Source organism: Rattus norvegicus, chromosome 3 (genome assembly GCF_021556685.1).
Source record: "Rattus norvegicus strain SHRSP/BbbUtx chromosome 3, alternate assembly SHRSP_T2T, whole genome shotgun sequence".
Taxonomy (NCBI): domain Eukaryota; kingdom Metazoa; phylum Chordata; class Mammalia; order Rodentia; family Muridae; genus Rattus; species Rattus norvegicus.
The window spans coordinates 106,106,897-106,118,059 of record NC_141536.1 but is presented as its reverse complement, the minus strand read 5'-3'; the positions used below and the strand labels follow the sequence as shown (position 1 = coordinate 106,118,059).

The following is an 11,163-nucleotide window of genomic DNA, read 5'->3' as shown; positions in this document are numbered from 1 at the left end:
TGGGGTTTCCTATGAGGGCCAGTAGCGTGACTGGCTGAAGACAGCTACTCCGCAAACCTAATAGGCAGACACTGGGTATTGTGGGCGTGTCTTACAGGAATATTGTCCAATGAAGGCACAGCAAAACAGTTGGGCGGGACCTGGGACGTGCGTGAAACAGGCGCGGGTTTCGAAAAATGGCGACTCTTTCGCCGCGCGGTCTCCCTGTCGTCGAGACCCAGTCCTGTAGTGGCTCTTGTGATACACCTTTTTCTTCCTCCATGGAGTGGGACACTCAGGTGGTGGAAGGGTTCTCCCCTCTCGGGTCTTCCGGGTCTGAGGTGAAGGCGTCACCTGTCGACCTGCGGCTGCCTGCGTGGTTGAAGCCGGAGAGATGTGCGGTGTTTCATTGCGCGAGTTGCTACGCGGTGCTCGGCGACACTGTGCACCTCGCCTGGGACCTATCGAAGTTCCTCGGCGCCCTGGCCTTTTCCAGTGAGTGAGGCGAGGGTTGCATCTGAGGAAGGCAGACCAGAGCCAGATGGGGGATGTGGCTTAGTACCCGAGCGGGGAGTGAGGCCTGGTTTTGTTTTCCAGAGTTGGGCTTCAAACACAGAACCTAGCCTGAGCTAAGCCAGCGCCTTTGGCACAGCCCCCACTTGGTTAACTTTTATGGCCCGATGAATCTGGTGGGAGGTATTTCTTTTTCAAAACCGGTTTGTCTTCCAGGAGTCACAAACAACGTCGTTTTGTTAGAGCCCCTTTTGGTTGGCATAGAAGGTTCTCTCAAATCCAGGTACGTGTGGAGAATTCCTGAGGTGGATCTGTATTGTTCCGGATTTAATGATGGTCAAGAGTACGTAACTGTTGTAAACAAGAAAGAAACTTTGTGTTGTGGCATGTTTACTCTCTCCATACAGTATGTTTGAAAGATAAACTCTTTACCCGTTTCAGTCATATTAACCTGGCTTTAATGAAAGTTAAAGTTGGGGGTAGGTCTTAAGGTCTGTGAGATAACTAGGACTATTTAACTTGGAGCTTATAATGTAAATATATAAACATAATATAAATCACGACAAGACTAATTCTGTAGTAATCTATAGAAAACTCTGCATCTTTGTTTGTTAATGTTTTTCCTATAGCAATAAAGTACTCAGTGAACTCGGGCTTAGAGTGAGGCCAAGCTAAGTTGTAGCCATACCTCCATTCAACTTTGCCAAACTAAAGACACATTCCTATCCTTATAGGAATTCCTTCTCTCAAAGGGGACCAGGAAGGAGTGGCCTGTTTCTATTGAAGTTGTTTGGAGCAAGAGGCAGAAGTACTCAGAATTGATGTAGATGGTCACATGTGTCCAGTACTGTAACCACTACCAGCTGTAATGGACCATTAGGATGTGGACATTGTTGAATTGAGAATACTTTGAATTCATACAGTATTTCAGAAGCATTTAGGGGTAGGGGTTGAGATAGGCTCTCTCACTCAATAACCTCACTAGCCAGGAACTCACTATGTCACCTAAGCTGGCCTAAAGCTTGTGATCCTCCTACATTGAAAACTTTTTTTGTGTGAATATGTTTGCGTATGCGATGGGAGCATGCATATGTAGGCCCGGAGGTAACCGGAAGCAGTCTTGCCTTCACCATGCTGGATGGAAGGATTAAGCTCCGTGTCTCAGGGTTGGTAGCAAGTGCCTTTCCCCACTGAGTCATTTCACTGGCCCTGAAGTGACACTTTTGATCTAGTTACATCACAAATTCTTTTACTTTTGATATTGGTAGTAATGGTCTTACCTTGACCTTACAGTTCTGCTTCTGCCAACAAGTGTTGGATCACAAGCATCAGAACCTACACCCAAAATCTTTTTAAAAAGCCTGATTAAAAACTGTAATTATAAGCCTGGTGGTGGTAGGACACGACTTTTAACACAGCCCTAGGGAGGCAGAGGGTCTCTGTGAGTTCAAGGGCAGCCTGGTCTACAGAGCTAGTTCCAGGACAGCCAAGGGTTCACAAAGGAACCCTGTCTGAGAAAAACAAACAAAAACTTAATCATACATTTGGAGATGTGCTATAGCTTAGAAGTACTATGTTTGCTTATCTTGTATTAGGTGCTAGAGTTGATCTATAATAAATACTTCAAAAATGCATACAAGTTAAAAGAAGAGAATGAGATTTCTGTTCCACATTATAATCTAAAAATAGTTTTATTACCTTTATTTATTTAGTGTGTGTATTGTGTAGTCACATGCCAAGGTACACTAATGAGGGTGAGAGGACACCTTTGAGGAGTCCAGACCCAGGATCACACTGTCAAGCTTGGTTGTAGGTACCTTTCCCTGCTGTTAGTGCAGCCCTGACTTCCCCACTGTGTGGTTCTGCTTGTGTGTATCCTAACTGAGGTAAATGGTCGTTTTCACTAGTAAACTTGAGGTCTTGAGATACATTCTTTACTATCTTTGAACTCAGTAGTTGATTGTTAGATTGTATTGTATGTGACACAACACTTATTATAAATTATTTCAAAAAGTTTTTTTGGATTACAGTCTATTGGTACTTAAAGTTTTGGCCAGGCATGGTGGTGCCTTTAATCCCAGCACTTAAGGAATGAGTGACAGTGAAGAAAAATCTTTATTCCACTCCACTGCCTGATATTATGTCCTGTTGTCTTCCAGACTGACAGACTTTTATAATGAATACAAATTAAAACCTAATCGACCTTATTCTATATAAGGAAATGGAGAAACAATTGTATTTTCAATATATATTGGAAGTAACTGCCTTAAGTCCTTTGGTGTTCATGATCCAGTGGCCTAGCAAGCTATATGATGCTAACTGACTATAAGGGAGTAAAAAACCCAAAACATCTTAAGGACAGTAGTAAATTTCTTTATTAGGTAGGGAGCCATGAATTACACAAGTGGTCAGAGACAGTACCAAAATTAGTTTTGAGGATTGTATTGTTTTGTTTTAAAAGTTTTTAGTTTGTTTTTGGTCAAAAATTATGTTCTTTGTTTTTGTTTCTTTCAAACAAGAGTCTTATATGGCCCAGGCTGTCCTTGGGAGCCAGTGAACTTGATGAAGTCCATCAGGTCGATGAACTTGAGTTCCTCCTGCCTATGCTTCTGGGTGTTAGAGTAACAGATACCAACACTATACCTGATGAGGGTAGTTATTTTTATTTCTCTTTTAGCTTTTCATTATTTTATATTCTGCTTCTTTCCTTTCCCACCAGCACATACAACCTTTTATTCTGTAACTCCTGTGGGACTCCTGTTGGTTTCCATTTATATTCTACCCGTGCTGCTCTGGCTGCCTTGAGAGGCCATTTCTGCCTTTCTTGTGATAAAATGCTGTGGTGAGTAGAGACATTACTTATTAAATAAGGTTTTTAAAAGATGCTAGGAAAGTCCAGGTGTTTATAACCAAAGAAGATACAAAAGGTCAGGCACTATTTATTATAATATATACTTGCATAGGGATAAAATATAATTTTTAAATAAATATTATTTTAGATGGTTTATTGTACTGTGTCTTAATATGGATTAATTTAAGAATGTTCTTTCATTAAGGAAAATTCTGGAAGGTATGCTTTTGCAAAATAGTGTCAATATAGACAACTTGGAGATTTTATATATCTCCATCCCAAGGAAGCCAATCAGATTTTCTACCCCAGGAGTTTGAAATAAGGCCTGTGTTGGTTACTTGTTTCATGACAAGACAAAATACCTGACAAAAGCAAGCTCAGGAAAGGAGGGCTTCTTGTGGCTCAGTTTGAAGGCACAGTCCATCACAGTGGGAAGTCCATGGAGGAGATGCTGGTCATGCTGTATCAGCAGCAGGAAGCAGAAAGACAAATGCCAATGCTTAGGTTGCTTTCTCTCAATTTTTTTTCTTGTTTTATTGGGTTTTTTGTTTTTCAAGATAGGGTTTCTTTGTGTAATAGCCCTGGCTGCTTGGGCTTGCTTTTAGACCAGGCTGGCCTCAAACTCACTGTCTCAAACTGTGTCTGGAGTGCTAGGATTAACAGTGTGAGCCACCACTCCTGTTCTCTCTATCTGTCCTGCTGACCCCTGCTCTGACTCTATGGGTTTTTCCTATGTTCGCTTCCTGTCAATGGTTGCTTGCTGCACGTCTTGATCTGCAGTTACTTTACTCAGACTTTGCTTACAATAAACAGCTCTCGGATTAAAGGTGTGTGCTAAGGCTGAGCCACACCACAACCAGAAACAGGTTTTTCTAGTACACAGTTTCTGTGTTCACAGATAATCTTCCTTACTAATTAAACATTTAATCTAAGATATTTTATTACAAGAAACTGAAAGAATGGAGAAATGGCTCAGAAGTTAAGATTACTTAGCCAGACATGGTGGCACATGCCATTAATTTCAGCACTCAGGAGGCAGGGGCAAGTGGCTCTCTGAGTTCAAAGCTAGCCCAGTCCACAGAGTGAGTTCCAGATTGCCAAGACTACAAAGGGAAATGCTGTTTTGAAAAACAAACAAACAATAATGTAATACTAACATATTTTAATGTACTTAGATGTTTGTAGTGATTTATGTAAGCCAAAACAACATTTATAAGAAAGTCTCCTTTAACTCTGAGACCATTAGTGGCCACTTGGCTTTCCTGTTATTCACGCAACTTCCAACAGTGTCCTGGCATTATACTTAAATAACAAACATACTGTAAATTTCTACTTCCTTTTCATGTCTTTGTTTGTTTGTTTGTTTGTTTGTTGTTTTTTTGCTTGTTTGCTTTGAGTAGGTCTGGCTCTTTGGCCTGACTGGTATAAAATTACAATGTATATATAAAGAGACATTATTGATTCTGTAAATTCTTTTTCTCTAGAGAACCCTGATGAATTAAAGACATAAATCATAATGCCTGGCTTCTTTTTTTCCCCCTAAGTTATTGTTATTTAGAATTATATTTAAAAAGAAAAATAAGCATTAAAAAGCATCCTCTTATTTTTTTTTCCTTCTCATTTTGTGTTTTATTTTGTTTTGAGACAGGGTCTCTAATATCCCTGGCTGACCTGGAACTCCCCATCTAGTCCTGGCCAGCTTTCAATTCCCAGAGGCCCACCTGCCATTCCTTCAAAGTGATGGCGTCAAGGCTGCACCGTACTGCAGGGTAAAAGTTGTAAACTTTTACCAATGATGGTTATCCATCTGATTCTGGATTGTCTTTAGTTTTTCCTGAGACAGTTTTGTTACTGAGAATGGCAAAGGTTCAAGCAGAGTTTGTGGTTTTAATTGATATTTTTTTTTCCAGTAAAATACACCATGCTGCTTCAAACCATAAGGAAGGTTTTACTCAACAGATATTTTAGAGGGCAAGTTTGGTCCATTGGTAATGGTACTAATATTTTCTCTATATATTTTCTCTCTAGCTATCTGTTAAAAACAAAGGCCATAGTAAATACATCTGAGATGGATATTTACAATGTACCTTTACCAGAAAAGATTGCAGAGGTAAACCTGGTTGTATAGTTACTTACGTACACAGCATTTTCATTTTGGGTTTCCCTTTTGGAGACAGGATTTTTACTATGTATTTGTCACTTGTCTCAATTAACTATGTAGAACAGGCTCTCCTAGAACTAAGCTATATCCATTCCCTTAATACAGGCAATTTTTAAGTGTGTTTGGTTTTGTTTTGTTTTTAGATTTGTTTTATTTTAAGTCTGGTAACATTATAAGCAGCAAATCAAGGGTTGAGTATAAGATGTCCTCAATCTGTGTCTCTCCTCAGCTGAAAGAGAAGATAATGCTGATGCATTCTCGTTTAAACTCACTGCTGAGGGTTCTGAAGGAAAAGACTCCTCCTCAGTCTGACCAGGAAAATAGAACAAGCAACAAGCAAGGTAGCGTACAGAACTTCCTTCAACACCCGAAGTGCTCTGGTCATTTCTTCCTTCTTCTTTCCTTAAGGTCTCTTCTCTCTCTCTCCCTGCCCCCCCTTCTCTCTCTCTCTCTCTCTCTCTCTCTCTCTGTGTGTGTGTGTGTGTGTGTGTGTGTGTGTGTGTGTGTGTATGGTTGGAACATGTGGGCTGTTGCTCATGGAGGCCAGAAGAGAGCATGAGATTCGGTAGAGCTGGAATTACAGGCAGTTGTTAAGTGCTGGGAACTAACCTCTACAAAAGCTGGAAGCTCTCTTAACACTTATCCATGATCCATCTCTCTAGTTCCCATTGGTCTTTTCTTTTTTTTCTTTGGTGGCGGGATGGGGGGCATTTTGGTTTTGAGACAGGGTCTCACTATGTATTTCTAGCTGTCCTAGATCTCACAAGGATCTTCCTGCCCCACCAGAGTACTGGGATTAAAGGCATGTGCCACCATACCCTCTTGGTCTTTAACTTTTTAAATAATATTAAATATTAAGAACAGAGGGCTGTCAGATCTGGTGATGCCTGTGATCCCAACACTTGAAATACAGGAAGGAAGATCACAAGAGTAAGGCAATCCTTAGCTGTGTTATGGATGTGAGGCCTCCCTAAAGTTCCTAAGAACATGTCCCACTATCTGTACTCATCACATTGTTTGAGAATATGCCTTCAAGCCTATTTCCCCAGCTCATCAGCCCACTCCTGCTTTGGGGAGTCAATGTTTTTCCTTTTCATAATAAGCTGTGACCGTAATAACTTTTTTAAATATTTATTTATTTATTGTGTAATTATATAGAAGTATACTGTAGCTGTCTTCAGACACACCAGAAGAGGGCATCAGAGCTCATTACAGATGGTTGTGAGCCACCATGTGGTTGCTGGGATTTGAACTCAGAACCTCTGGAAGAGCAGTCAGTGCTCTTAACCACTGAGCCATCTCTCCAGCCCCCGTAATAACTTTTATTTGCCTGATGTAGCTGTCTTCTCCAAGGCTTACTGCGTCCATCTGCTAACCTAGGCCTAGTTCGGGAAGCTTCCAGCCTGTATACAGTCTTACCTAGATCTAGAATGTTCTCAGCCTCTGAGACTTGCTGCTGAATAAGCTCACCCTTTCTAGTTCTTTCTGAGCTCCAGCTGGTCAGCTCAGCTCTTCTGGCTCACCATGCTGACTGATTCAGTCTGGCTTCTCAGCTTCTGAGTTGCTCTGCTTGACCTCATACTAACTTATGTTATGGCAATATGTTCTAATCTTCTGGCTCCCTCTGTCTTTAACTGTGTTTAGCTTGTTCTTTCTTCAACCTGTCTGTAAAACTACATCTTCTTTTCTCTCTGCACTGCCCCTTAAGTAGCTTCCTTTTTCTCTCCTCATTAGAGTAGGGTATATTCTATTCTGTCAAGTCTTTCTCCAATTCGTCACCTTGTCGGCCACTCAATCAGATATCATTTTCTTTTTTTTTTTTAAAGATTTATTTATTTTGTATATGAGTACACTGTAGCTGTCTTCAGACACACCAGAAGAGGGCATCAGATTCCATTACAGATGGTTGTGAGCTACCATGTGGTTGCTGGGAATTGAACTCAGGACCTCTGGAAGAGCAGTCAGTGCTCTTAACCACTGAGCCATCTCTCCAGCCCCCCAGATATTATTTTCAAACATGGGTGCTTCCTTCTATACTTCTAACTTTACCTTGGTTTGGGATTAAAGGTGTGTATTAAGGGTGTGTATGTATGCTTTATTCCAGCCATTGGGAACAAAGGTGTGCGTGCGCGCGAGCTGGGCCATACCACAACTAGAAACTGTTTTGTTTTGTTTTTCAGGAAACAACACAATCTTGGGGTTCATAGAATGATCAAAGATCCTGCAGCACGTGACTCTATTACTTTAAATTTATTTTACTATGTTGATTCCATAATGCTTATTTCTGAAAATGTATTTCACTACTAATAACTAATTAGCATGCAGTGTCCCTTGTGTCCACTGACGAACAGAATGAACAGATGGCCTGGATAAAGAAATGGAGTTAATAGAGATGGTACTTCTACGTGCCAGTTATATGAATACTTATAAATACTTGTTTATTTGTTTTGAGACAAGGTCTCTCTCTATAGCTTTGGCTGTCCTGGAACTTTCTATGTAGACCAGGGTAGCCTTAAAGTTATACAGATCTACATTCCTCTGCTTCCTCTGCTAGAATTAAAGAAGAATGTCACCAAGACATCATTTTTGTTTATGTAAAATAGATATGTACATTGGATGGTGGCGGTGCATGCTTTTAACCCCAACACTCTGGAGGCAGAAGTAGGCGATCTTTCAATTCAAGGCCAGCCTGATCTACAGAGTGAGTTCTAGGACAGCTAGGCCTACATAGAGAAACCCTGTCTGGAACAAAACAACAAATATATATGTAATAAGTAACAGTTAAGAAATAGAATGCATGCACAATAAACAATTTGTATCTTTTTGCTGTTGTTTTTAGGTAGGGTCTCATTTGTAATCCCCACTTTGAAAGGTTATGTGGACCAGGCTGGCCTTGCACAGAGATCTACCTGTCTTTGCCTCCTAGATTTTGAGATTAAAGATGTGCACCACACTCCTGTTTGGCCTGCAGAAGCTGTCAGATCCCTCCCCTGGAACTGGAATTATCGGCAGTTAAGGGTATTGGAAACTGAACCCTAGGTCTCTGAAATAGCAGTAAGTGTACTTACCTGCTGAGCCATCTCTCCAGCCTCACAGACCGGGACTTAATAAATTCATAATACGGGGTTGGGGATTTGGCTCAGTGGCAGAGCGCTTGCCTAGGAAGCGCAAGGCCCTGGGTTCGGTCCCCAGCTCCGAAAAAAAGAACCAAAAAAATAAATAAATAAATTCATAATACATTGAATAATTCTTGAGACAGGATCTTTCTCTGTAGCCTAGACTGGCCTCCAATGTAGCAATTCTACCTCAGCTTCCTGAGTGCTTAGTGGCCTACCATGCTCGACTGTGGATTTTTAAAACACATATGTAACTTAACATTAACATACTTTATCAAAGTTTAAAAACTTACGTCATCGTGTGTATGTTACTAGGGCCTCATACACAGTATGTTAAGGCTCTTCTACTTAGCTACATCTCTCATCTAATAACTTTTTCTTAACTTCCGGATTTGCCGTTTTAGATGGGACTTTCTATAGAAAATTAAGTTGTTGAGCTTGAGGCAGATTAAGGTGGACAGTAGGTTTGTGTTAAGATATTTATGTGTGTGTCCAGTAAATATTTTGTGGCAAACATTTCCTTTAAAAATAAAATATTAGTACATGTCGAAGTCAGAGGACAATGAGCAGACGTCAGTTATGTCCTGCACTTTGAGTCCAGAGGATTGAACTAAGATTGTCAGGCTGGTAGCTCAGCCCCTTTAATTGCTCAAGTAGCTTGCTGTCTCTTCCTTTTTTATTTCTAAATTAGGTATTTCTTTTTCTTTTAAATTAACATTTATGTGTGGCTCACACGGTCTCAGAGGCTTAGTTCCCTGAGGAGATGGTCAATGGGGCAGAAAGACATTTTCTTCTGTCAAGGTAAACAGCCCTAAAGAAGCTTACTGGGTCACACACATACGAAAGAAATGAAAGCAAAGGGGAGCTATGGGAAAAGTAACTTTTTGGAATAGGATGGGGGAGGGGATGTGAATATGATCCAAGTATAGTGTATATATATGTATATGAAAAGAACATAAAACCCAGTGTATATATATGCTAATAAAAACTTTAAAAGATACATTTCTTTCAGAATATGCTTTGTTTATAAAGGAATGCTGTGATGCATTTTTTTTTTTTTTTGGTTCTTTTTTTTTCGGAGCTGGGGACCGAACCCAGGGCCTTGCGCTTCCTAGGTAAGCGCTCTACCACTGAGCTAAATCCCCAGCCCCCTGTGATGCATTTTACAATCCCACTTGATCCTGTAAAGAATTTTAAGACCTGCCCCCTCCCACACCCCATAAATATGTTGATGTTCTAACAAGGTTTGACAGAGGTCCTTATCACACAGAACTGAATATTCAATCATAGGAAGCCAAAAATATAAAGGTCGTGCCATATAAGGTTTGAGGAAAGTACTTGCCATATGTATGGATGCCAGGATCTGTGTGTGATGCCCTAGTAAATGCTGCTCATCTAAGTGCTGTAAACCCTCAAGTTCTTTAACAGTCAGGTAATAAAACCTAGTAGCTGTTTCTCTTTATTTGACAACAGCCTATCTTGAAATTTTTAACATGTTTCTTTGCCTGGGAGTGAGGGACACCTTTCTGTTAGATATAGGAATCTATTTTTTAGATAGTTTTGTATCCCAGGCTAGCTTCAAACCAGTTACATAGTCAAGACTCTGAAGTGCTCCCTCAGTCTCCACCTCCCAAGTGCTAGGAGTGTAGATATTCACCACCACATCCACTTTGGGATCTGTTTACATACATTCTATGTGTTTGTGTGCAGTCCTTTCTTTCCTACAGTGCTGGTCGTGAAGATTAAACCCAGGTCAGGCTTAACAACAAATGTATCTGCTACTTTATGACCCAATTTTTTTTTTTTTTTAAAGATACTGTTAAACCTTGTTAGGTGGGCTGGAGAGATGGCTCAATGGTTAAGAGCAGTGTCTGTTCTTCCAGAGGTCCTGAGTTCAATTCCCCGCAACTACATGGTGGCTCACAACCATCTGTAATGGGATCTGATGCCCTCTTCTGGTGGGTCTGATTTGAGTACAGCTAGTTTACTCACATAAAATAAATATTTAAAAAACAAACAAACAAACAAAAAAAAAACCTTGTTAGGTATCCAAACTAGTATATCTTAAAAATGACTTCGGCTCTTGGCTTTAGTATTATTCTTCCTGTATAAACTCCTGTACCAGAAACATGGAATAAATGTGCAGGCTAAAGTACAAAAAGACAAAGCAGAATGGTCCAAGCAAACTTTAGTACCTGAGGGGGCTTCAGGAGCAGAAATAAGGATGCTGGATGACAGTGGAACAAGTGGTTGGTGTGCTGCTGTCACTGGTTTGCCCCAAAGGATCTGTAACTTCATCATGACAGTGAAGGTCAATCCTGAGAAAGTCTGGCTTTCAAACTAAACTGTCCCTGGTAGCCCTTTGCCCAATACCTGTGGGATCATGACCCAGCTCTTAGAGCCAAGTGCAACACATGTACACGGAATTGTATCTCTTGTGGTCTTAGATGAAAAATAAACAAACTTGGAAATTGCTCACGGGAAGGAAGAACTTAGTGGATTAGTTTGACCATGATTCTTTTTAGAATCTTACCAGAAACCAA

General features: G+C 40.6%; 1 protein-coding gene across 2 annotated transcripts; it reads left to right on the top strand.

The window, feature by feature from the left end:
• The first annotated feature begins 151 nt into the window (after positions 1–151).
• On the top strand, positions 152–9,631 carry Oip5 (Opa interacting protein 5). 2 transcript variants are annotated; one of them, NM_001346423.1, is given in 6 exon segments: positions 170–474; positions 709–775; positions 3,212–3,334; positions 5,372–5,453; positions 5,734–5,845; positions 7,685–9,631. In NM_001346423.1, coding segments are annotated over 6 exon segments (714 nt in total). In that variant the 5' UTR covers positions 170–176; the 3' UTR covers positions 7,717–9,631.
• Positions 9,632–11,163: the final 1,532 nt, after the last annotated feature.